Source organism: Poecile atricapillus, chromosome 19 (assembly GCF_030490865.1).
Source record: "Poecile atricapillus isolate bPoeAtr1 chromosome 19, bPoeAtr1.hap1, whole genome shotgun sequence".
Lineage (NCBI taxonomy): Eukaryota > Metazoa > Chordata > Aves > Passeriformes > Paridae > Poecile > Poecile atricapillus.
Window position 1 is genome coordinate 8406738 of NC_081267.1, and position 27094 is coordinate 8433831.

At 56.3% G+C, this 27094-nt stretch overlaps 1 protein-coding gene and 1 pseudogene across 1 annotated transcript; one reads left to right on the forward strand and one right to left on the reverse strand.

The window, feature by feature from the left end:
• LOC131586342 (uncharacterized) overlaps positions 1–27094 on the forward strand; it is a 448419-nt pseudogene that overhangs the window by 174660 nt on the left and 246665 nt on the right.
• Positions 22691–23627, reverse strand: LOC131586234 (olfactory receptor 14J1-like). The gene has a single exon (XM_058853126.1). It carries the CDS (start codon positions 23621–23623, stop codon positions 22691–22693), a length of 933 nt encoding a protein of 310 aa, XP_058709109.1. The 5' UTR covers positions 23624–23627.

Sequence of the window (27094 nt, forward strand, 5' to 3'; positions counted from 1 at the left end):
GGTGATCCTGGGGGTGGAATTGGGGGTCCCAAGGCTGTTTTGGGGAACCTGCTGGTGATGGAGATGGAGACCCCATGCCAGGTATGAACCTTCTCAATGTCTGTATGGGGTTTTGCCATTTTGGGGAGTTTTTGGAGCATCCAGGGATGCGTTTGGGATCCCGGGGAGGTTGGGGTGCCCCGGGGGGTTTGGGGGTTCTCGGCAGGTTTGGGGGTACCTGGGCAATGTGGGTGGCAGTGCTGGGGACCCCGTGCCGGGTTTGAACCTTCTCACTGCGCACGGGCAGCGTCAGCGTGTTCAGGGAGATCCTGGGGGGCCCGGGGGGTCACCTCAAATCCCAGGGACCCCAAATGCTGAGGGACCTCCCGAACTGCCCTCACCGCTGGATCTGCTGCAGGCAGGGGGGCACCAGCACTCGGCCCCCGCCCTCCACCATCACAGGGGGGCTGTGGAAGAAATCTGGGGGTGCACGGACAGATCGGGTGAGACCCCCAAAGTCCTGGGGGAGGGGACACAGGGGGACTCCCAGGAATTCCCGTTGTGGGGGGATGAGGGGGGACCCAGGAAGAGTTTGGGGTGGATGGGTGGGTCATGGGGGGTCCCCCAGGATGGGTTTGGGGGGAACCGGATTGGAGCTCCCATGGCAGTGGGATAGGAAGATTTGCCCATGGAATTCCATGGGAATGGCATGGCAGTGAGATCCATCTACAGAATGGGACAGCAGCGGGATCCATCCATGGAGGTCCCGTGGGAATGGGATGATGTCTGAGATCCATCCATGGAATTTCCATGGGAATTCAAACGTTCCCAAATTTTGTCCTCCCAAATCCCACATTCCCATTCCCACATTCCCTGGGAATTCTGCCCTCCCCACCTTTACACTCCAGCACCTCCCGCCCATATCTGACATATTTCCAGAGACATTCCCTGCAGCTGTGAGCCAGGGAATTTGTTAATCCCTCAGCCAGGATCTCAGGGATCCCCATGGCGGTGCCACAGTTGCCATCGCAGCCCCACAGATCCCCCAGCCCCGGCTCCCCCCGCTCAGCCCCGCTCTGGCTGTGCCGCTGCTGCAGCATCTGCAGCTCCCCGCTGGCCCCGTGCCGGTGCCGCTCCTTGTGCCGGCTCTGGCTATCCCAATATCCCAGCCCTGGCTATCCCAATATCCCAGCCCTGGCTATCCCAATATCCCAGCTCTGGCTATCCCAATATCCCAGCCCTGGCTATCCCAATATCCCAGCCCTGGCTATCCCAATATCCCAGCCCTGGCTATCCCAATATCCCAGCCCTGGCTATCCCAATATCCCAGCCCTGGCTATCCCAATATCCCAGCTCTGGCTATCCCAAGATCCCAGCTCTGGTTATCCCAATATCCCAGCCCTGGCTATCCCAAGATCCCAGCCCTGGCTATCCCAGTATCCCAACTCTGGCTATCCCAATATCCCGGCTCTGGCTATCCCAAGATCCCAGCTCTGGCTATCCCAATATCCCAGCCCTGGCTATCCCAATATCCCAGCCCTGGCTATCCCAAGATCCCAGCCCTGGCTATCCCAAGATCCCAGCCCTGGCTATCCCAAGATCCCAGCCCTGGCTATCCCAAGATCCCAGCCCTGGCTATCCCAATATCCCAGCCCTGGCTATCCCAAGATCCCGGCTCGGCTCTGGCCGCCATCCCCGGCGGCTGCGGCTCCGCCCGGCCCCGCTCGCTGCAGCGGCGCTGGAAGGGGATCCCAGCCAGGGACCCCATGGACATGGACTGCGGGAAGCCCGGGCCGGGCTCCGACAGCGCCGCGTGCAGGGAACGCAGGGAGAGGAGAACTGGGGGGACATTTGGAGATTTGGGATCGGGGGGGTCACGGCTGAAGGAAAGGGGGAACGGGGAGAGCCGGGAAGGGCATTTGGGGATGCCAGGACTGACAAGAGGGGAGGCTGGGGCTGGCTAGATGTGGCATGGCTGGAGTTCAGGGCGTTCCTGTACCCAGGAAAGGGAGCTCCAAGGGTCCCCGGTGTCCCCATTGCCAGGACAGGGCAGGGAAAGCCGAGATGGCTGGGAATAGGGGTCCCGGGTGTCCTCAGTGCTGAGGAAAGGAAGGGCTGGGTGCTGGGAGAGGCAGGAATAGGGGTCCAGTAGGGAAATGGGTCAAGGAGAAGGGAGCTCTGGGGGCTGCAGGAGGCGGGATGGCCGGGAAAGGGGTGCAGGCGTTCCTGGTGCCGGATAAGGGGGTGCAGGGTGGGACCCACGGCCGGGAATGGGGGTTCGGTGGGATGGCGGCGCCCAGGAATGGGGGTTTAGGGGCCCCTCGGCGCTCCGGAATGGGCGATCAAAGAGTCCCGGTGCCGGGGGTCCCCCTCACCTCTCGCCGCCCCCCGGGAGCGCCCCCGGCCCCAGCGCTGGAGCCATCGCGCTGCTCCGCTGCGGCCCCGCCCACAGCCCCGGCCCCGCCCCCAGAGCCGCCTCCGGCCCCGCCATTGGCGCCGCTCTTTGCTGCCCGCCAGTGGCAGCCCGAGGCTGTAGTGACGTCACCGGTCGCCGGGCAGATCCCGGCGGCGCAGGGCGGCCAAGCGGAAGTGAAAGTGCCCGAGGGAGCGCGGGGGGAGGGGACGGGGCAATTCCAGGGAATTCCCCGGGATCCCCTCCCGGGATCCCCCGGGACCCTCCTCGGCCGCGCACTGCGGGACCCCCGGGACAAACTGGGCTGAACTCCCGGACCCTGCGCTCAAACTCTGTCTGGAACCCGCCGGCTTCGGCCCAAAGCGGGGGAAGCCCCGGGATCCGCGGATCCCATTTTTCCTGCGGCTGCGGCTCCCCAGCCCCGGCGGAGCAGGAGCGGGCGCTGGGAGCCCGAGCCCCGATTCCCAATCTCCTCTCGCTCTCTCTGCTGCTCTCTCCCTCTCCTTTGGGTGATCAGAAATCCCAGAGCGGCTGGAGAGCCCCGTGCCCAGCTCGGCTTTCCCTGGAAAGGGAGGCCTGGGGGTGCGGTGCCCCGGGATGGCCGGGAATGGGGCTCCGGGGGTCCCCGGGCTGACGGAACCGGGGGATCCAGGGACTGGCAGGGGAGGATCCCCGGGAAAGGGGGTGCAGGGCGCTGTTGGTGCAGGAGAAGGGGGTGCAGGGGGTCCTGGAGCTGGGGATGGAGATGCGGGGGGGTCCCAGGGCCCAGGAATGGAGATCCAAGGGGGTCCCAGGGGGGCTCCCCAAAGCCCCTCCCAGGGCACAGCAGGAGCTGGGTCAGGAGACTGGCAGAGACAAAAGGGGGTGAGCCCGGCATGGGGGGGACATGGGGGAGTCACAGGCGCTCCCAGGGGGGGACGCGACCCCCGGGGACCCCTCCTCACCTACTCCCACGTACCCCAACAGAGCCTCTAAATGGATGAGCAGAGCTCGGTGACTGCAATGTGAAACTTTGGTCTTTGGTTCAAAGTACCACAATTCCCTACATTAATTAATTGATCACTATTTCTCACTCTTTATGCTGATTACTTCTATTTTTAGTCCTTTGATCATATTTTTTATTAATTTTCTCCGACAGGGAAAAAGGGACCACTTTGGGGTCCACGGAGACTTTTCTGAGGAACATTTGGGGCAGTATTGGGTCTGGGGAGGGAATTTAGAGAGAACCTGGGGGACTGGACAACACTTGGGGAGTCGGGTGAGCACTTGGAGGGGCACTTAGGGATTCTGTGGGACAATTCGGGGTCCGGGGGAGCACTTGGGGGTCCAGGGGGGCATTTGGAGGTCAGGGAGGGGAATCTGGGGGCCCTTCGGGGTCCGGGCGGGCACTTGGGGAGCTGTAACAGGGAATCTATGGGGCGCGGGGGATGATGGGAGTTGTAGGCGCCGGTATAATACGGTTTAATGGGGCCGCGGAGCATCACGGGAGTTGTAGACGCAGCTCCAATGGGTTCCGGTGAGGCGCGGGGCATGACGGGAGATGGAGTCCCGGCTGCAATGGCGCTCTATGGGCGCCGCGGAGCATGATGGGAGCTGTAGTCCCGGAAGTGGCTCGGAAGGCGCGTTTGGCGGTGTGGGGAAGCGCTTGGAGAAAACTTTTGCGTCCGAGCCGTGTCTGCAGGTCCTGGGGGCGAATGTATACGGCTCGGGAGCACTTGGGGGGAACCTGGGGAGCTCTAACCGGGCTCTTTAGGGTGGGGGGCACGGCAGGAGGTTTGGGCGTGGAACTGTGTTGTGGGATGATGGGAGATGAATTCCCAGGAGTGGCTGGAAGGGAAATCTGTGGGGTCAGGAGCATTCAGGGATCCAGGGACGCTTTGGGGGCTCCCGAACGGGCAATGAGGGGGCACTCGGGGATCCTGGAGGGTGTAGGGGACACTTGTGGGACATATGGGGGCCGATGCCGGGGTTCTGGGCAGCGCAGGGCATATTCCCAGTCCCTCCCAATTCTTTCCAGCTTGATCCCATTTGCTCACAACCACTCGCCGTCAGCATCAGTGTAGTTGGACTCCCTGCCAGTATGATCGTTTTCACCTCCAGCATGATCCCAGTTCATCCCAGTATAAGTCCTGTTGCTTCCAGTTACCCCCAGCATGCACCCAGGAACTCCCAGTTCCTGCCAGTTGCTCCTGGCATGACCCCAGTTGATCACAGGTGCTCCCAGTCAGCCTCAGCATGATCTCAGTAACTCCCAGTATATCCCATTTCCCACAAACCTGGTCTCAATTGCTCCCTGCAGGCTCCTGTTCACTGCCAGTATGATCCCAGTATGATCCCAGTTTCCCTCAGTGTGATCGCAGTCTCTCCTGGCATGGGCCCAGCTGCTCCCAGTATGATCCCAGTATGATGTTAGTACACAGCCAGTGCAATCCCAGCCACTGCCAGGATGATCCCAGTACAAACCAGTCCCTGCCAGTGCTGCCACTCCTGGGATCTCCCAGCCCTCTCTGTGTTCCCCCCTCCCGCATCTCCCCAGAGCAGCCCCAAGGGCTGGCAGTCCCCAGCCAGGGTCCCCAGCCAGCCCCAGGTTGGATCTGCAGCCCCCAGTTTTCCCAGTTTCCCTCTCCTTTTCTCCAGGCTGTGTTCCCCCCGTCCCCAGCGGGTGGGAGCAGCGGAGAGCCCCGCGCTGCCCATCCCGACCTGTCCCGGCTCCATCCCCGCTCCTGCCGTGGGCTGTGAGGGGTTTGGGAACGGGGCACCGAGGGTGTCACTGCTCCTGGGGGAGGAGGAGGAGGGATGGAAGAGGAGGAATGAAGAAGGGGAGAGAGAAGGGACAGGAGTAGGAGAAGGAGGTGGGGTTAGGGAGGAAGAGGAGGAGGAAGAATGGAAGGGGAGGAGAGGGAGGAAGAAGAGGGACAAAGGAGGATCAGGGAAAGAAGGAACCACAAGGCTGAGCACTCTCTGAATTCATAGCCCCCTCCTGTGGGATCATCACCCACCATCCCACAGGTGATCGGGGAGTGGGAGCTTTGCCCGGATATCCTGGGGTGGTCCCTGGGTTGGGTTTATTTTGGGAGGGGGAGATGTTTGGAGAATGTGGAACTCCAAAGCTGAGCGGAAAATCCTACTTGGGGGGACTTTGGGGGGGTCCCAGCATCCCTAAATGAGGAGATAGAAACGGGGGGAGCTTTTTGGATTCCTGGCACTCCCAGCAGCCTGGGGATGGCAGGGACCAAGCAGACAGGTGGTCCCCAGTACAAGCGTGACCCCCAGCAGCTGGGACAGGGGGGAACCCTTGAACCCCAAACAGGAGACACTAGAGATGGGGAACTCCTGGGAGGAATTTTCAGGGCTGAATCTTGGTGGTTTTTGGAGGTTTTATGGACCCCAGATGTCCGGTGACTTCTAGAGATGAGCTTGGACAGAGGGACCTGCAAACTCAATGTGCTCATCCCTTGTGTTTCCCCAAACCAGGATTTCCCATTTCCTAACCTTGGCCAGATGGAGAAGGAGGCTGTGAGGAAGAGGAAGATGCTCCAGGACACCCAGGCAGGTGAGGAGGAAGTCAGTGCCCCTTTCCCCCTCTCTCCTGCTCCATCTCCCAGCCCAGCCTGGCCCCCGGCTGCAGGACAACCCCGCTGCCGACGCCGTCCTGCCGGGGACGCACTGGGGGGATCTCCTTCCCCTTCCCTCTGGCACGGAGGCAAATCCCATCCTCTCCTTGTCCTTCCTCCCCCAGACAAGGAGCTGAGGATGGAGTCCAGGGAGGACAAATCCCCACGGCAGAACCTCATGGAAGAGGCCGTTTTGAGCAGCTCCACAGTAAAGGAGTCCAAGAGGGAGGAAAAGCTCCAGAGATCTTGCAGGAGGAGGGGCTCCAAACCCATCCCAGGGTGCTCTGAGGAGGAAAGACCCACCCTGTGCCGGGAAGGCGGCCGGAGATCCAGCCAGGGCTCTGGGCTGGTGGTCCATGAGCAGCTTCAGGATGGGGAGAAGCCCTACAAATGCTTGGAATGCGGGAAGAGCTTCAGCCAGAGCAACAAACTGATCCACCACCAGATGATCCACACTGGGGAATGGGCCTACGAGTGTGGGCAATGTGGGAAGGGCTTCAGCTGCAAATCCAACCTCATCATCCACCAGCGTAGCCACACTGGGGAGAGGCCCTACGAGTGTCCTGAGTGTGGGAAGAGGTTTCAGAGGAGCTCCACTCTCCTCAGGCACCAGCAGATTCACACGGATGAGAGGCCCTTCCTCTGCCCCGACTGTGGGGAGGGCTTCAAGCAAAACTCCCACCTCATCACCCACCGGCGCATCCACACTGGGGAGAGGCCCTACGAATGTGGGGAATGTGGAAAGAGCTTCACTCAGAGCTCCAGCCTGATCCTCCACCAGAGGATCCACACCGGGGAACGTCCCTACAAGTGTGGGGAATGTGGGATGACCTTCAGCCAGAGGTGCCAATTTACCATCCACCAGATGATCCACACTGGGGAGAGGCCCTACGAGTGTCCCAAGTGTGGGAAGAGGTTTCAGACCAGCTCCACTCTCCTCCTGCACCAGCGGATTCACACGGATGAGAGGCCCTTCCTCTGCCCCGACTGTGGGGAGGGCTTCAAGCAAAACTCCACCCTCATCACCCACCGGCGCATCCACACTGGGGAGAGGCCCTACGAGTGTGGGGAATGTGGGAAGAGCTTCAGCTAGAAATCTCACCTGACCCAACACCAACAAAAGCACCACTAAGGGGAGCCCTGTGAGTGCCCCAAGTGCAGGAAGAGCTTCGTGTGCTGCCCCAGCTCCATCCCCCATCAGAGGACCCACGTTGGGCAGAGCCCTGATGACCCACGTTCCCAGTGATCTGCATTGGGAACACACTGGGCTGGAGGTCATTCTGCTTTGGTTCTATCTTTTGATTCATCTTCATCCCTTTAAAACAGACAAAATTGGAATAAAAGTCTAGAAATTCATGAAAGGCATCTAAAACTTCAAATTTACTAATGCTTCAAGGGAATCTGGGAGATACTTGGGAGTATTTGGGGGTTGTGGGGTTTTTTGGTGGAATTGTCTCCATTTCTTGTCACTCAAAGAGACGAGAGAGTTCAATCTGTCACCTCAAAACCACTCAGTGCCATTGATAACTACTCAATCCCACCAAAATTACTGCATTCCACAGCCCCTCAGGGTGTGATGCCTCAAGTTTTAGCTTTCATATCTTTCATATTCTGCACTGCCTAGGTTTGTAGTTTTGAACTTCACATTAGGTGTTAGTGAGCTCTTTTCACAGAGTAGGTAGACAAAACAATTCCTTTTCTAGCTTGATACCAAGGACAGTTGTTAGAAGTTTCAAGCCCAAAAGCATAAACAAGGGTGGACTGAAGAGAGAAAACAAGAAGGGTGGGACTTCATCATCTGAAGCTGTAACTGGACAATGAACCCAAATATGCAGATGGACCTAAACTTCTAAAAATGTGAGACCTTGTGATCACTTGTCCATTTTTGTGACCATTTCTGGTCTATCTTGGGTGTAGCCCTTGCCAGGCTCTTGTACTGCCCATGGTGTATTTAAATTCTTCTAATAAACTTTATTCTTAACTCTGTCCAGCCTCTGTTCTAGGTCAGCCTTCTGAAGGCATCAGGTGGAATGGGGTTGGAAGGGGATTGGGTGAAGTGGGATGCAAATCAGGAGGGGTGAGATGGGCATTGGGTGGGGCAGGATGGGTGGGATGGAGTTTGGGAGATATGAAATGAGAGAAAGAAGGCTTGGGAATGTGTCTTGATGTCCAGCAGGAATGGGATGGGTTGGGATTTGGGATGTGGGGTGGGGTCTGCAATGAGACAGCCAAACTTTGGGGATGATGAATGGAGCGGGAGGCCATTACTGAGTTTTTGTGTGAGATTCCCCCACCCAGGGAGGCAAAGATTTAGTTTCAAATGAACATTGTTAAAGTGAGAGGTGTGGGCAAGAGGGAATTCCATCCCTCTGCCTCGGAGGATGGGCCCTGTGAGCCCAGGAAGAAACTTCACCCTGGACCCCTCGTGGGGTGGCAGCCCAGGGATTTCTGATTGGGTTTGGGCCCCTGGGGTTTCTCCCTTGCTGTGTTCCCAGTGGTCCCTGACCTTGAACTCCACCCTGGTTCTCAAACCCCATCTCCCTGCCTCTGTTTGGGGCTGTCTCTGGATCTGAGTTTGTTCCTGAGCTGAATAAATGTTTTCCTGAGCAGAATCCCATCTCGTTGGTGTCCCATGCCTGTTCCTGGTAGCTGTGGCCTCCCTGGACATGATCCTGCAGCCCTGGAATGCAAGACCCTGCGAACTTGAGACCTGACCCTGGACCCCCCCAAAAATCCTAAAATTCCCTAAAACTCACCAAAATCCCCCAAAATTCTCTTAATTTTCCTAAAATGCCCTTTTTGTCCCCCTCTAGGACCAGGTGCCTTGTCTGGATCTCACGGACACCCCCAGGAATTTGGAGAGGGTCTCTCCTCCCCTGCCACCCCCAAGAACCTGCTCCTTTTGGGAAAGAAATTTCTCAAAAATTCCTTGGATTCAAGGGGGAATTCCCCCAGTTTTGATGCATTATTGGGGGTTTTCCCCTAAATTTTTCACCCTTTTTTGCCTTTTTTTTTTTTGCTATTTTTTGGTGGTTTTGGCATTCTTCAATGTGGGCTTTTTTTGGAGGGGGTTCCCCCAGTTTTTTTGAGGGGTCCCTCAATTTTTTTGAGGGCCCCTCCCTCAATTTTTGCCTCTGTCCCCCTTCCCCCAAATTGGGGTGGGGGGGTATTTTTTTTTTATTTTATTTTTGCCCTCCTTCCCCCCCTTTTTTTTTTCCCCTCTTTTTATTTATGTGCACTTAATTTGGGGGGGCTGAGGGGCAGGAATTTTGGGGAGGGGTCGCCTGGGCTGCTGGAAAAGTTGAGGGCACCCCCCTCCTCAAAAAAACGAGAAAAATCATGGGAATTCTGGGGTTTTCCCTCACACCCAAAGTGTGAAAAATGTGAAATAAAAAAATTATGTTATCAGCTTTTTTGGTGATTTTTTGGGGAGGGAATTGCAATTTTAGGGGGCTTCTTGGGAGAGGTCACTGGTTTTTTGGGGGGGATCTCCTGAGTTTTGGGGTTGAATTTGGGAAATTGGGGGGAATTTGGTGGTTTGGGGGAAATTTGGGATTTTGGGGAGAACTTTGGATTTTTTAAGGGGCGGATTTGGGGTTTTGGGAAAAAAATTGGGTTTTGGGGAGAAGATTTGGGGGTTTTGGGGGGGAATTTGGGGTCCATGGACAATTTTAAAGAGAGGGGATTTTGTTGCTTGGGGGCACCCCCCCATATTTTTGGGGAGGAATTTGAGAGTCTTGGGGGGGAATTTTGGCAATTTGGGATTTAATTTGAGGGTCTTGAGGGGGGATTTGGGATTTTGGGAGGATTTGGTGGCTTTGGGAGGAAAATTTGGGAGGTGGGGAGAATTTTGGGATTTTGGGGGGAAATTTAGAATTTTGGGGGGGAAATTTTGAGTTTTGGGGGAGATTTTTTAGTCTTTGGATGATTTGGGACTTTTGGGGTTGTATGGGGTTTTTTTGGTTTTTGGGGGGATTTGTGAGGAATTTTTGGATTTGGGGGGAGGAATTTGGTGGTTTTAGGGGGAAATTCTGGGGTCCTGGGCAGGGTTCTGATTTTGGGAAGTGTATTTGGGGAGGATTTTTTAGGTTTTGGGGGAATTTCCATTGATGGGGAGGGGCATTTTGGGGAGGCATCCTGAATTTGGGGAGGGGTCTCAGGGGGGATTCCCCATTTTAGGGCGGGGTTTGGGGTGGATTTGGGGGGATTTTCCAGCAATGGGGAGGCATCTTGGGGGTGGGATTTGAGGAGAGGTCTCATCAGGGCACCATCCTGAGCTGGAAGTGGGGGGGGATGTTGGGAGTGGAATTTGGGGAGGATCTGGGGGGAGATTTTCCATCCATGGGGAAGGGTCCCGGTCCTGGGGCAGTTCCTGAATTTGGGGAGCAGTCTGGAATTTGGGGGGGGTCTCATTGGGGCAGCAGGAGGGGCTGGAAGTGGGGCACGATGTTGGCGAAGCCGCTCTCCAGGGGGGCCGTGGGCAGCTCCTCGGGGGGTGCCGGGGGTCGCGGCCGCAGGCGCTGCAGCAGCGAGGTCAGGAACAGGAACAGCTCTGCCCGCGCCAGCGCCTCCCCCAGGCACAGCCACTGCCCTGTGGGGAGGGGGCGTCAGCACCGCCCCACCCCAAAGGGTCGGGGGTCCCAAAAGGGTCTGGGGGTCTCTAGAGGGGGTGGGGTCCCAAAAGGGGCTGGGAGTTTCAGGGGTTGGGGATTCCAAAAGGGCCGAGGGGATTCCAAAGGGTCTGGGGACTCTGGGGGCTACGGGATCCCAAAAGGGTCTGGGAGCTTTGGGATTGGGGTCCAAAAATGGTCTGGGGGTTTCAGGGGTGGGGGTCACAAATGGGTCTGGGGTCCCCACCCCAAGGAATTTTGGGATTCCAAAAGAATGTAGGGCCCCACCACAAAGGAATTTGGGGATTTTTGGGATTCCAGAAGGATTTAGGACCCCACCCCAAGGATTTATGGGATTTTTGGGGTGCCCACTGGCCGAGAAGGGCACACAGGCCTCGTTGCGCTGGAACTGACCCTGCTCATCCAGGAAGTTCCCAGGGTCAAATTTTGGGGATTTTTGAAGGATTTGGGGTTGTTTAGGACCAAGCTCAGCAGGGGGTAAATGTCTGTGTCCTGTGGGGTCAGGTGTGGGGTAATTTGGGTCATTTGGGGTCAGGTGAGGGGTCAGAGGGGTCCTTTAGAGTAATTTGGGGTCAGGTGTGGTAATTTGGGGTCATTTGAGTCATTTGGGGTTACCAGGGTGTAAGAGACAGTCCAAAGTTACCCTCATCTGCCTCACAACCATCGCAAGAACAGAGACCGAGACCCTGAAGACTCCAAGGGAATTTGTGCAGGGGTTCTGGCCTGGTTGAGGTGGAAGCTTGCCAGGTGATGGTTTGCAGGTGTGCTTGTTGTGCTGTCAAGGTACACTGCCTTCATTCCTGCTGCTGAGCAGGGACTTGTAAGGAGCGGCCTGTTCTGTACCTTACACCTGCTTCCCAGAGCAAGGGGTCTCATCACAATAGCCGAGGAATTTCCCCACCTCTTGGCCAGCTGCCCCTTGCTTTGAAACAGACTGTAAAAATGACTTTTCCAAGTTACTTTCTTCAAGAGAGATCTCCCCACAGAAGAAGACACCAGTGACCCCGTCTCGTCTGTTGGTAGCTATAACCCCCTCTTTTCTCTCTTTACATTGGTTCTTTACCCCTCTCTCTCTCTCTCTCTCTCTCTCTCTCCCTCTCATCTATCACATAACTCTTGTTGCTGGCACTAAAATAAAGGTGCATTAGTGCTGTTGTGATTTAAACTGAAATCCCTTTTTGCACTCTGAGATCAAACGAACCTCTCACAACTTCCACTTGTGTTAGGGGATTGTGACACTCGGCAGCGGGATGACCCAAGGTGCGGCTCAGAGCAAATGCTCCACGGCACAAGGATATTGGTAGGCACATGGTGGAGGCAAGGATGAGGAGGAGACCTCCAGTACGGGTTCCAAAGGCTTTTACTCGGCAAAAATATATACTCTGCTCAGTTTTGGGAGCTTGTCTTACAGCAGCTAGAGAAACTTGCTTTAAGCAAAAAGGTGAGGAAAGAACTAGAATGGACTCCTTTCAAAACCCAGTTGAAATTTTGCAAAAACAATTAGATGAAGAAAGGAATGAGATCCATCTCTTGCCAGTGGCCCAAAGAGAGGAATGGGTTAAAAATTCAAAGAATGCTTATTCACCAAAGAAACAGTGGAGAGGGAAACCCTTCTCATTAATCAAATTTACCCTCAGAAAGAACTAACTGATGAAAAATTGTGGGGAGCACTGCTGTCCTAGCTTGAAACCTTTAATTCAAACAGAATATAATCATATCAATGATGAAGATCTTGATTCGCATACAACCACTAAAGAAATCCTGTACACTGCTGCTGAATTGGCTGAGCTGAAAAAGGAGCACGGGCGTCTCCCTCACGAGTCAGAGACAGAACACATACTGCATCTCTCACCGGAGGAGATCAGATTTGACTGACAGAACAAGAAGCCAGTGGGTACTGGGGACATGGGGTCTTCTCAACAGCAGGAGACAGATGTAACCCGTGGTCCCTAACTCAGCACGCAGCTCATTGGGTAGCAGGGCTTCATCCATTGGAAAGGGGAGACCCTGTAGCTATAGTTGGTACTCCTGACCAACTACTGGAAGACATGCACAAAGCTGCCTGCTTGCAAATGATACATGACAGAAAATTAACTACTGGCTATGAATCACCAATGCAATTACCTGGGAAATGATGACCCCTTTAATTCGAGCCCTTCCAGAATCACATAAACCTACAGCAATTTTCCTTCAAAAAACCATAGCAGCTAGAACTCCTGTTGTTGGCACTAAAATAAAAGTGCACTATTGCTGTGATTTAAACTGAAATCCCTCTGTGTCCTTTTGCACTGTGAGATCAAACGAATCTCTCATGACTCCTGCCTGTGTTAGTGATCATGACAGAGCCCTCAGCAATCCAGGCAGCAACACAGGCAGCAGGACACAGAGGGCACTTCCTGGCTGGGACAGGGCTTGTGCCTTCAGCAGAACCACCAAAGGCCAAGGGGCTTCTGGCCATTTTCCCTGCACCACTGCATGCCTGGGCAGCTTGCAGAGCACAAGCTCCCTTTTCCCCCTCTTCCCCTATGCCCTGCACACCCTGGGCAGCAAAAGAAAGGTCTTGGGAGTCTGACTATTATAACATATCCTACATTATTTACATCCTAAAGCAAAACAAAAAAGAAAAGAACAATCTTGAAGGAAAAAAAGTCCCTGCTGGCTGCTGATGTGGCCCCAGCAGACACAGCCTCCCAGATCAGCTCTCTGCAGAGCTCCAGCAGCGCAGCCAGCTGAGGCCCGACAGACGAGGCCGTGACCTCCATGCCCTGCGGAGCTGATCTCGCAGCCTCTGGAAGGTGGAGATCGGAGCGTGGTCTCCTGCCCTGAGAAGGCACAAAGTCTGAAGTGCCAGGCTTCCAACCTCCAGGCTGCTGTCACATGCTGTGTCTTCAAGGGCTGGAAGAGAGACGAACAGAGCTACGGTCAGATCCCAGACCTGCGGGGGCCCACGGAGAGCCCCCTGCCAGGGCCATCCCAGCCGGCTCTTGCCATGGCCAGCAGGGAGCAGGGACCGAGGGGATCAGCCCGAAGCTGCGGCCACGAATGCCCCACGTGCCCCTGAAATCTCGGTGTGCTCTGCCCACACCGCCCCTCATCCACACAGGGAGCAGAGCCCTCCACAGCCAGGCCGGGGCTTGCAGCTGCCCCCGCCAGCCCCGCTGACAGCCCGCTGCCCTCACTCACCCTCACAAATGAGCAGCATCTCTTTCTTCTGCCCCCTCAGGTGCTGCCCGGCCATCCCTGGGAACACAGAGCCTGTCAGGGCCCCGGCGGCACAGCTCCCTGCCAGCGGCGCTGCCAGCCCTGGGGCCACACGGCCTCCCGCCCCGGCAGGGCTCAGCCCGGGCCCTTGCCGCATCCTGACTCAGCCCAAGGGCACGGCTGCCAGAGGCCGGCAGCAGCCCCGAGGGCAGCCGGGGCTCCAGGGCGCCGGGCCCGGGTGCCGCTGCCGGGGCAGCAGCCGGGGCCGGGGCCGAGCTGCGGCGGGCCGGGGAGGGAGCCCGGGTTCGTGGCTCACCGATGAACCTGATGGCCGCCTCTCGCAGGGGCTCCTGTGGGCTCTGCAGGTACGGCAGGGCCCGGCGCAGCTGCTCGGCCGCTCGCTTCCTGTCCTGTGCCAGCTGGAGAGAGCGGCAGGAGGGAAGGGTTGGTGCGGGCTCTGCCCCTCGGCCGGGCACTGCCTGCGGCCAGCCCCGGCCTCCCGTGCCCGCCCAGCCCTGAGGCCCGGCCAGCAGCCGCTGGCGCCGGGCTCTGGAGGGGGCAGAGGGCCGGCTGCTGCCCGGGGAGCCGCGGTGCCGCCCCGGCCCGCAGCCCCAGTGGGCCAGGGCTCCATGGGCACACGGCTCGGGGCCACAGGAGCCTGGAGAAGAAGCCGTGCTGCTCCCGGGTGCAGCACCGGGCAGGGGCGCAGCTGCCAGCCCCACACACTGGGCACCGGGGACAGGGAGCTTCTCCAGGCTGAGGCTGGGCCGCCCAGGCCGTCCTTACCAGGCCTTCACTGAACTTCCAGAGTTTCTTATCCAGCTGCAGCATCTGTTCAATATCGCTCCTCTTCAGGAATCTGGCTGAAGAATGCAGCGTTTCCTGGGACACCTGGAGAGCAGCAGAGACTGGGCTTGTTGGCCCCACAAGCCCAGGCACAGGACCCGCATTCGTGTGCCAAGGCCTGGAGGTGCCAGGGCAGGAGGCAGCCGAGCCCTCTCCCAGGGTGCCACCGGCAGCCCAGGTGTCCTCACCTCTGCCACATGCTGGTTCTGGTCATGGCAGTGGAAGAAGAGTGGGAGCAGGCTCTGGTGCACGTGTGACTTCAGGGCCTTTCTTCCCTCTTCCTTTAATAAATCTATCATCTTTTTAAATACAGACATGGAGCACAGCTGCACCTGGCTATCATCCTGTATGAAAGGAAGGAAAAAAGACTTCAGCACTGGGTGCTTCGGGCCCCCTTTGGTCTGGCCTGCGAATACACAGGGCACAAAGTGTCTGGGCAGCACCCAGCGGCCGTGGCTGAGGGCACAGAACCTTACATTGTCAAACAGTGGCAGGAGCACCTCAGCCAGCTGCCGAGCGATGGGGATGGCTATCGGGGCACTATTATACAGGAACAAATATTTGAGTAGAACCATGGTCATCCTGACCACGTCACTATCATTTTCCTGCAGGAGCTCCAGCAGGTTTTCAGTCAGGCTCCACATTTTCTTGGCCTGTGGGGAAGAGAAGTCTGTGAAACCCCACCCTGCTGCTGCAGGGCCCAGAGGCCAAAGGCTGGTCCTAAAGCACTCGGGCAGCTGAGCCAGGAGGCAGGAGAGCTGGGAGCAGCTGCCTCAGTGTCTGAAGCTCAGCTAAGCCCAAGGACTGCGTTCCCCATCCCTACGCTGCCCGCATGGCTTCAGCCATTGCCCCCTTCTCACCATCAGGGGATTCTTGCCAAGCACTAGGAGGCCTCTGAGTACCAAGCGTTGCCTCTCCCTGCACTCGCTCTGCAGATGGTTTGACAGGATGTCCAGGATGCTGTCAGTGCATTCAGTCAAGTCCAGGCACTCCAGGACCTGAAAGGCACAGGGCAGTGACAGGGGAGCTGGCTGGCAGGAGGCTGGAACCACACAGAGCTGGGCCCTGGCAGCAGCACAGAGCACGGGCAGCCAAATCCCAGGCAGCTGCAGCTGTGAGAGGGCAGAGAGCTGGAAAGCAGCTGGTCTTCAGGCTCACCTCTACAAGGAATGCCAGGGCAGCAAAATCCCAGAATGGCATCTCTTTGCTGAGCAGGCTGAGCAGGTAGAATGCTACCCCAGAACACAAGTGTACGGATGAAGAGCACATTTCTCTGAATGGAGGAAAAAGGAAGCAAAACTCTGAGCCAGCAGCAGTAAAGCTCTCCCAGGAATGACTCACAGAGGGCTGATCTTTCCCCACCAGCCTGCAAGGGGACATGGGCCCTTGGGGAGGTGGCTGCTCCTGGGCACCCTCCTCTCCCAGCCTTTTGAAGTCTCCTTGGTTGTTCCTTGGTGACGAGGCCCTTGGCCCACAACCACTGGGTGTGGGGCAACCGGACACACAGGGCACAAATGCCAGAGGCAGTGGGGAGAAGGGGGTCTCACCTGGCCAGCAGACCCACGGCATAGTGGTGGGTGTCAGCACAGAGCAGCGTGTCCCAGCCACACTTGCGTTCCACTTCCAGAACCACATGCTCACACCGGAGAAGGCAGAGCAGGGACTTCAGGGTCTGCACTGCAAACCTGTGTGCACAGCAAGGCCCACGTCACGCTGGGAGCACGGGCTCCTGCCCTGGGGACATGGCAGGGACAGGAGGACTGGCATGGAGCACCTGTTGGGGCTGGTGGCAAGGCCGTGTTGCTCCTGGCATCTCTTCCAGAAGGTATCAACTTCCTCTGGCATATCCAAAGTGCTGAAGAACACTTGGAAGAGCAGATGCACAAAGAGGCAGGGGAAATACCCATTCACTACACGTGGGACACAGGGCACCTGAAGGAACTTCCACATCACCACCGTTGCCTGCAGAGGACAAAGCACCCTGAGACAGCGCTCAGTGCCGAGGTGTCTCTGTGGCAGGGCCTGAGCGTGGCAGGGAGAGGCTGGGGGAGACACAGGGGGAGCATCGGGCCTGGTGCCCCTGAAGCTGCCCCTAGGCCATGTTTGAGCCCAGTGCCTGAGGCAGGGAGATGCAGTGGGGGAAGGAGGAAACAGAGCTGCTGAAGACACGGCTGGCCATGGGGTGAGCAAAGGTCAGTTGCAGAAACTCACAGCCAGGGCAAAGACACCCGTGTTGTCCCCATCGGAGGTGCACATGCCGTGCTCTGGCCAGTTCCCCAGCACATCGAGGAGTATCTGCACCACTGGCTCCACAGTCCTGCTCGAGCACATGATCGTCTTCCACATGGTCATGGCAGCTCTGTGGGGTGACAGCTCTGTGTCACGGGGGTCTCAGACACATCCCCGTGGCCTGGGCAGCAGTGGGGGGGGGGGGAACTGGCTGCCAGCTCTGCCTCTGCCCGCTGCCCCTCGCCAGCAGCAGCACCCAGGCAGCCCAGCCCTGTGGGGACAGGGCCCTGAGGGCCATGGCATGGCAGCAGGCTCGGGGGCCGATGTAGCAGGGCTGGGAAAGGGAGCAGCCAGAGGGCCCTGGAACTCTCTGTTGGTCAGACACCTGGGCCAGGCTGTTCAGGGTGATGGGCTGGGGAGCCCTGAGCCCTCTTGGCATGTGGGCCCCGTACCTGTCACACGTTGGGGCCACACGCAGGAGAGCAATGACCACATCAGCAGGCTGTGCCTCAGTGAGATCCAGCAGTGTCCTGCCCAGCCTGTGCTCAGCAGACTCATTGGCCATGAGCTGCTGGTGGATGTACCTCACCATGGCAGGCACCTGGAGAAGGCACAGGGAGACTTGGAAAGCTGCCACAGGGAGTCAGGAATGTCCCCAGCTTCCCCAGAGAAGTGCTTCCCTTCTCACCACGCTGCAATGGCCTCAAAGGCTTACAGTGATCAGCAGGTGTGGCTTGGGAGGCCAAGCGATCCCTGGAGGATCAAACCCTGGCCACAGGCTGCTTACTTGCTCTGGAATGGAAACACCCTCCTCCAAAATCAATTCCAGCATGGCAGCACTGGTGTCGGTGGTGTAGACGTCACCGTTTTCCATGGACCCAGTGCCCATGGCACTGGTCTCTTCCTGCCAAATGCACTTGATGAATTTGCAAGTTAGGCAGGAGAAGGAAGGGTGGGAAGAGAGGGATATTGCATGGAGAGCTCCAAGCATGGTGCTGGGGGGCTGAGCAGTGCCAGCAGGCCCAGCCCAGGTGGGGATGGCTGCAGGTACCTGCGCTGTTCTGTGGAAGAGGCCACCGGCAAGGTCCTGCTCTTGTGTCCCGTCCATGGCTGCATCTGTCAAAGAGCAGCCAGAGCTGAGGGGCTGCGGGAGAGGCCGGAGAACACAGCCCAGCCCTGCACTCCCCAGGCAGGGACAGCCCTGGGATGCCCCAGGGGATGGAGTGTGGCCACTGCTGGGGGGGTAGCCCCAGGCCTTCTTCCATCCATTCTGTGGGCACATCCCCAGGGGATGGGAAGGGGCGGGAGGGAACGGAAAGGGACAGGGCATGATGGGATGGGATGTGGCCAAGCTGGCCCAGCTCTGCCACTCACCCTCCTGCAGTGGCTGGAACTCCTGCACCTCTTCAGTCTCCTGTGCTGGGGCATCTCCAGGGCCTTCTTCTTCCTCCTCCTCCACCCAGGCCAACTTGGGCACTCTTGGGGGTCGCTGCTCCATGGCAGTGACTGGATTTATGGTACTTGCAGGAGGGATGGCTCGGAAAAGCTCCAAGTCACCAAGTCCTGCAGTCGTGCCTGGAAGGCACCTGCAAGACTGAAGTCCTGGCAAGACTGCAGGACAGCAAGTCCTGCACTTGGGTCTTGAGGGCTCCTGCCACAAGGACAGGAGGCTCCTCGTCAAGGATGGTGCTCTGGTCTCAAGGGCAGTGACTGCAGGGATGGGCGATGCCTCAGGAAAGCTCCGGGGCACCAAGTCCTACGGTCTGCCCTCAAGAGCACCTGCAGAAGAGAAACCTCAGCAAGGCCACAGGTCAGCAATTCCTGTGGTCTGGCCTCGAGGTCACCTGCAGGAATGACGGCTCAGAAAAGCTCCGGGTCAGACACAAACGAGTGCGCTGTGCGGGGGCTCCTCACAGCACCGCTCTGGCGCGTCCTGTCCCGTCGCGTGCACCGAGCACTGTGGTGTGGCCCTGTCACCGCCAGCTCCTATGTCACCACGTGTCACAAAGGGCCCTCTGACACCCTGTCCATTTCCATCCCATGGTGACCATATGTCACAAAGGGCCCTTGCACACACTGCCACCCGCCCTGGTTTCACCCCCATCCCCCCCTGAGTGGCCCAGGTTGGAAGGAATCCCTTGCCCAAAGTGTCTAAGACAGCCTGACAGGATCTTTAGGAACAGCTCAAACCATCAGCAAACGCTGCCCTGCTCTGCAGGCTCAGGGCAGCAGAAGGAGCCCCCAGGGCTGCCAACGCAGCCACAGCAGGAAGGGAACGGGGCCTTGCACAGAAGCTGGCACGGCCTCCTTGGGACACATCCTGGCTGGTGGCCATTCTAAACCCACACGTGTGACACAGACAAGGGACATCTGGTCCAAGGCACGAAGAGTCCACTAGAATGTATTTTAGCACATTAGAAAGACTTGGGAGGAATCCCAGAGGGTCATTTTTTGAAGCAAAGTGATCTGATTAAATACTGTAACCAACGGTAGGCTTGGTAAAAATTAGAAGGTGGTGAAAATGGACTGCCTAATGGAACTTTAAATGATCATCCACTGTTACAGTTGATGTTATTTTTAAGAAAAGAAGACAAATAAGACCAAGTGATATGTGCAGACACTTTTTTTTACCCTGAAGAATAAACCTGAGTGGCACCAAGAATATGGCTTTGATTTGGACCCCCAGGAGACTTTGGTCCTTCCTTTGGAAAGAGATAACAGGTGGAAAATAAAGAGATGTTGTTCAGCATGTAGTTTAGGGCAGAGATGTTTGAAATTGGCAAAAAAGCGCGAGGAAGACGCTGTTATAGATGTGCAAGACTCACAGCCGAGTTATTCCAGGCCAGCTATATCTTCCCCCTCAAGCAACCACTCCTCTCCCTCAATTAAATGAAAGTGAGAATGAGATGAATAATCCTGGTGAGGGGACAAGTTCAGGGATGCCAGTGACAACATGTACAAGGAATAAAACCAAGAAAGCTTTGCCTTTAGTCACCCCCTTAAGGCAAGTAGTGGGTCCCACAGGAGAAGCTGTGTGGGTGAAGATCCCCTTTTCTACTGGTGACCTGAATAACTGGCAGGAAGAAGTTCATAATTATAGAGAAAACCCTAGCAAAGTGGCAAAAAGATTGGAGTTAATAGTCAAGAACTGAGACCCAGACTGAGGTGATTTCATGATGACAGCGCTAAGGAAAACAGATAAAGAGTTGGTGATGAAGATGGTCAGAGCACATGTGCAGGGAGAAATTGCTAGTGGAGCCTTACAAGGTACAGTGGACCAGTTGTTTCCTATTGTAAACCCTTTGTTGGACCCGAATGATGCAAACAATTATGCAATGTTAACTAGATACTGGGAACTGTGGGGGCCAAGGAAGCAGCCAATACTGTAGCCACTCTCCCCTGGAGGAAGAGCCCATAGGAGGCTTTCACTTACCACTCTCCCCCAGAGGCTAAAGGCCTCGATGGGGAGCTTTTATTTTTACAGCCACATGTTAAGTGGTTCCCAACATGTCTTTCCCCCTGTATGCATATTATTTTTACCCTGTTGGCCCTTCCCCCTTGTTCCGCCCCTGAATCCTCTGACCATTGTCCCTGTTGCTCCACCCCACCCCCTGCTTTTCCTATATAATCCCTGCTCTCACTGAGCCCAGGCCAGTTGTTGTCTCTGGGACCCTTCGGGAGAGAAGAATAAAGACCTCCTTGGAACCCCACACGGTGCCTCCCGTCTCTTTTCTTTGGCAGCACCCGAGGAACAGCGGCCATTCCAAAAGCCCTTTGAAGGGCTCGCAGCTGAATCACGGGGGCAAGGCAAGCGTGCCTGTGCGCCCAGGGGAAGTGCCACAGGAGACGCTTCCCTGGGAAGGTCGCGGCACCCTGACCACCTCCGCTCGCTGCGACAAGTGGTCCCAACAGGGAGCTCTGCCAGCGGTTCCCTGGTTCCCTGGATCCCGGGAGAAGCGTCTCCTGCAGCACCAGCTGCAGAAAGCAAGTCACTCTTGGGTCTGTCACTTCCCTGAGGAAACCCCCTCGCGTTATAGCAAGGGCTATCCAAGGGGACACCAGGACCCTCCTAGGACCATCCGGGGAGCGAGGAGATTTCCTCAAGGACCAGACGGTGGGTGACATCGTGCCCAGCAGTCTGTTCACCCAGTGGAGGTGGAAAAAGCTGCTATAATTGGGATTTGGCCTTTGTGGGTGGGTTTTGGAACCAGTTTTGTTCCCATGGGGAACAAAATCCTTCCTGGTTTTAACCAATCCCTTTGGAATGCTGCACATGGCTCACCTGGGCTGGGAAAAAATGGGAAGAAATCTGGGAAAATCATAGATTTCCCACTTAACAGCTCCATCCCTTTGGAATGCTGCACATGGCTCACCTGGGCTGGGAAAACCTAGAAAAATCCTGGAACACACACTTGAGGGAGGTGTTTGTTAATCCTGGCTCATCCCAGGAACTTCCATTCCTCAATCCGGAAAGGATGCGTTAGGGAGTCCCCCAGTCTGGGAGTGCCTATGACACCTCCTAAAAAAACATTTCCTTGCTTTTCCAATTCCAGGAATGAAATTCCTGGATTATTTTCCATCAGGAAATTGGGTTAATTAAAGTGCAGCTTTTTCCACCAGCCTTCCAGTCCTCGTCATTCCGGCAGTTCCACTAATCCTTATCCCAGGTGAGATTCAGAGAGTTGGGATTTCCTGGCTCTGAGCAACATCTGCAGTTTTACAGGAAACTCACAGCTCATGAGAACAAACTTTCTGTGTGACTTCAGAGGCCACGACAACCCTGAGTGGTTTCCCTCCCATCCCCCAGCCCTGCCTGGCCCCAGGGGCTGATGGCATTTGTGCTCCCTCAGGTTCATCTCCCCACAGCAGCACCATGGGGGTGCTGACGCCTGCTCTGGGCAGTGCAAACAGGGGCTCCTGAGCCAGTGCTGCCGTGTCTGTGCCTGCAAGGATGCGGCACCTCTCTGAGCTGGGGGAGAGGCCAGGGCTGCACAGGGGGGATGTTGTTGGCAGCTCCATGAGGATGCTCTGGGACACTGCCCTGGGGTGTCCAGCACAGTGGGGATGGATCAGCCCCTGCTCTGCTGCTCCTTCCCATCTCCCCCAGGGACCTTGCAGAGCCCCAGCCATGCTGTTTGCCCCCAGCCTGCCCACAGCCACCCTGGGGCTGCTCATGGGGGTTTTCTGTGCTGAGCTTTGGCCTGGGCGTGTTCTTGAGAGAGCCTGGGCAAGGAGCCTGGAGCCCCCAGGCCCTGGCCTGAGGCGTCAGCGCTGCCCCAGCAGTGCCCATGGCCTGTCCCTGCTGCAGCCCCGGCACTGCCACCCCCAGGGCTGTGCCCGGCCCCGAGAGCACTCAGGCCCTGCAGCAACACCAGGGCCAGGAGGGCAGCGGGGCAGTGGCACGGGAGCAGCACTGGCAACACCAAGTGCTGCTGCTCCTGGGCACAGCTGCTGTGCCAGCACTGATCTGCTCCAGCTCTGCACACAGACACTGCTGCCACAGCTCCAGAGAAGGGAACAAAAGGGGGATCTCTGGAGAAAACTTTGCTGGGAGATCCTTTAGTTCCTTTAAAACCACCAAGGGTGCAGTTCCTCATTGGCACAGTCTGTGGCCTCAGGGAAGGTGTAGGAAAATAAAATGAGAAATGGCACAAGCAATGACATATTTTTGCAGACACTATGAGAAAAATATAACAATGGGAAAGAAACAACCAAACCAACAGGAAGTACCAAAGATGACTTTTAATACAAGTGATATGGAGAAACTGGCCAGCAGTTTAATGTTTTTGAAATGATCCAGTCATCAGTGTCCACACTGCAGCCTTGAGCTCCTGGTTTCTCAGGCTGTAGATGAGGGGATTCAGGGCTGGAGGCACCATTGAGTACAGAACTGACACTGCCAGATCCAGGGATGGGGAGGAGAGTGAGGGAGGCTTCAGGTGAGCAAATGAGGCAGTACTGATGAACAGAGAGACCACAGCCATGTGAGGGAGGCAGGTGGAAAAGGCTTTGTGCCGTCCCTGCTCAGAGGGGATCCTCAGCACGACCCTGAAGATCTGCACATAGGAGAAAACAATGAACACAAAACAGCCAAGTAGCAAACAGGCACTGACTGCAATGAGCCCAAATTCTCTAGTGTAGGAATTTGAGCAGGAGAGCTTGAGGATCTGTGGGATTTCACAGAAGAACTGGCCCAGGGCATTGCCCTGGCACAGGGGCAGGGAAAATGTATTGGCTGTGTGCAACAGTGAATAGAGAAAGCCACTGGCCCAGGCAGCTGCTGCCATGTGGGCACAAGCTCTGCTGCCCAGGAGGGTCTCGTAGTGCAGGGGTTTGCAGATGGACACGTAGCGGTCGTAGCACATGATGGTCAGGAGGAAATACTCTGTTGCAGCACAGAAAACAAAAAAAAATATTTGTGCAGCACATCCTGTGTAGGAGATGTGTCTGGTGTCCCAGAGGGAATTGTGCATGGCTTTGGGCACAGTGGTGTAGATGGAGCCCAGGTCAGTGAGGGCCAGGTTGAGCGGAAAGAAGAACATGGGGCTGTGCAGGTGGTGGCTGCAGGCTACGGCGCTGATGATGAGGCCGTTGCCCAGGAGGGCAGCCAGGGAGATGCCCAGGAAGAGGCAGAAGTGCAGGAGCTGCAGCTGCCGCGTGTCTGCCAATGCCAGCAGGAGGAAGTGGCTGATGGAGCTGCTGTTGGACATTTCTTCACTCTGGCCATGGAGTTCTGTTGAAGGAGGAGACAGTGACAAGTCAGGGGAGACTTTACTGAGCAATGTCCAAGTCCCTTCTCCCAGCCCAGCTCCTGCTGCTCTGTGCCACCCAATTTTCCTTTTCTCAGAGCAATTCCTTCACCCCTGTGCCTGGAGCTCTGCTGGGATCTGGTCCCGTTGCCGTGATGAGAAGGGGCTCTGCCCATGGACATTGAGGAGTGAGCTCTGCTCTGCAGCAGTGGGGTCATGGGAACGGGGTTAGGGGCCGGTCCTGGGTTTGGACTGCATCATCCCAAACTGCTCCTGAGGCAGAGGAGCCTGGCAGCATCTCCTGTCCCAGGGCTCAGGAATGGTGATGGCCAAAGACAGTTTGAGAGGGTTTCCTGCTGTGCCCAGAGAGATCAGAGAGAACTGTGCAGTGCAGGAGCATTGTCTGTAACTCAGTGGAGGGTGAGGGGAGCAGCTCTGTCACTCCATCTGTCCCCAGCTGCCCTTTCTGAGACTGAAGGCAGGCACTGTGTTTCCCTGGAAATCAGCCTGGCACAGCTGAGTGCAGAGGGACCCACAGCAGAGCAAACTGGTTCAGCGTTTCTCAGAGCCTCAGCCCCACTCCTGGCCAAGGACACTCCTGTCCCCAGTGTCCCCTGGAGACACCTCACAGCTTGGGTGGCATCCCGAGGACACACCAAGGGTCCTGTCCATGGCACTGCTGGAGGAGAGTTGGGTCATTCCCAGCCTCCCAGCCTGCCCTGCCCAGAGCTCCTGGGGCAGAGGGAGCTGGGACATCCCATTGCTGTGCCCAGCCTGCACAGGAGGAGCCCAAGGGCTGGGCCTGACCCTGCAGATGGAGCTGCCATTCCCAGAGAGCTGTCAGCAATGCCAGGAGCTCTTGGGCAAGGCAAGGAGAGAAAGAGCCAGGCCCTGAGGAAAAGCCTTTCCTTGCCCAGCCCTGCCCAGCCCCTGCCAGGCAGCACCAGTGCAGGACAGTCACCCTCAGGCATTTGCATTGAGACATTTGCTGTGTCTTGGCATGGGGATCTGTAAAAAAGTAATCATGGAATAGTTAGGTTGGGAAAAGACTTTAAACATCCCAGCACAGCTTTATGGCACTTTCCCCCACTGCCTGCCCAGGGCTCTGCTGCCTGGAGCTGTCCCTGCCAGCAACTGCTGCCCTGTGCCCAGGGCTGGGCCCTGCCAGCACTGCCCCAGCCCAGCCCAGCCCTGGGGGCTCAGCTCTGCCCTGCAGAGCCCTCCCAGCTCAGGGCACTGCCCAGGGGCAGCTCTGGCTCTGCAGGCTGTGATGACAATGGCAGAGCAAACCTGAGGAGGCTGGAAAAGCAACACTGATGCAGCCTGTAAGAAGCCCTGTGCTGATTTCTGTCACTGCCTGCTTTATTAAGATCTGAGAGATTTTCTTTTATTTATCTCAACCTATCATTAGAGGTTGAATAGAGAAATTAAATGAGAGGTGACTATCTATGTGCAATTTCCCATCCAGGCAACCCAGAGCACTAGATTAAAAAAGCAGGATCTTCCCTTTTATGCAGCCCCTGACTTGCCATGCTCCCTGTGTAATTTACTTGGTGCAATCCATGGGTAGAATTGCACATAAGGGATCTCCTGTGAACCTCTTGATCACTAAAAGTAACTGTTGAGATGTCTCAGGTACTTTTCAAAATTTATAATACCTGTAATATTTATTTCCCTGCTTCCCTGCCATTCTGCAATAGTAGGAAACTGAATACAAAGTCTTAAGAAGTGTCCTCTTTTTATCAAAATCATTGTCTTGGAAATATTCTATGATGGATCAGAAACCCTCAGCATGTCAGAGTTTCATGAGCATTCACCTCCCCTCCACCAGAAATACTCAGAGCTGTACTCACAGAGTCTGTAGGCACTGGGATGTTCCAGCTTTAGGAGATGCCTCCAGGAGCTGCAGCTGCATTGTCCTGCAGCCAGAGGCTTCCTGTGTCAAGGGCTGGCAGTGATTCTGCCCCAGGCACTTCTCAGCACCTTCCCAGCCCTGACTGATTGAAGCTCTCTGTGCCTCTGGGCTGTGCCCAGGGTGGCTGCAGGCAGTGCCCCAGCCCTGCTGGGCTGGCAGAAGAGCTGCTCAGCAAGAGAAATGTGCTTTTGAAGCTCTTCTTGGTTTCCAGGAGCTGCCTCTGTGCCAGGAGCCCGGCCCAGCTCAGCAGCACAGACACAGCAGCAGGACTTTAATGAGCCTCTTGGGGCTTTGTGCTGAGGCCCTGAACATCAGTCCCTGAGAGGGAGGGGAAGAAAGCTCTCAAGAACTCCAAGTCAGAATCCAATTCCAAAGTTTCTTTTCCTTTTAATGGGTCCCACTGAGGGACGTGACTGAGAAAGTGTCCCCAGGCCCCAGGCAGAGCAGAGAACTGGAGGCACTGATGACAGCTGGGGACAAAGAGAAGCCAAGTCTTGGTGCCCTGGGCCACAGCAGCCAGTGCTGTGCCAGCAAGGGCTGTGAGGAGACACCTTGTCCTGAGGCCCTGGGGTCTCCTGGCACAGCCCCAGCAAGGCTGGCCACTGTCACCCCCTTGGCCTGCCCTCAGCATCCCCCCCTAGCCCACATGCCAGTGGCCTCAGGGATCTGCTGGAAGGAGTCCCTGGGGAGCCTTGCTCAGGAATGGCCCTGGGGGGCTCCTTCATGCTCCCAGGGACTGCAGCTTTTTCAAAGGACTTTGGCTTTTGCTTTGGAGTTTTTGAGAGCTTTGTGCAATCCTGGCCTCCAATTATCTGCTGTAATTAGTCCCTTGAGAGGCTTTGTCAGTAACAACACTCAGTGGGGCTCATTAATGCTTCAAGGTACTTCAGGTTCTTAAGGTACTTTCCTTTTTCCTTCCCACACTGAGTCTCTGAGAAGTTTGTGCAATCATGGCCCCAATTATCTGCTTTAATGAGTCCCTTGGGAGCTTTGCATTGACACTCAGTGGGGCTCATCAATACTTTGAGATACTCAGGGGTTTTTGCAGCTACTTCGGATTTTACTTCCCACACTGAGTCTCTGAGAGGTTTTTGTGCAATCCTGGCCTCCAGTTCTCTCCTCCAAGGAGTCCATGAGGAGCCTGTGCTGGGGATGGACCTCAGTGGCACCCATTACTGCTTTGAGAAACTTTGGGCTTTTCCACTGACTTTGACTCCTGGAAAGGTTTGTGCAATCTCCTCTCAGGCTCTGAGGTTCAAGGGCTCAGCTCCAAATGCACCACAGGGCTCATTAGGATCAAACAAGTCCTAACAAACCATGGCTGTGCCTTGATTTCCCTCTGGTCTGGTGCAGTTTCTAGGAAAGTTTCCTACAATAGTTATGGAGAAATAGTTCAAGGAGCTTCTAAGAAATGTGTATTCCTATTTTAAAGGGTGCCTTTTATTCCTGTTCTCTTTAGAGCAGAGGTGATTGCAGCATTCAGTGATGGATATTGATCCAGGATCTCTCCTAAGGAA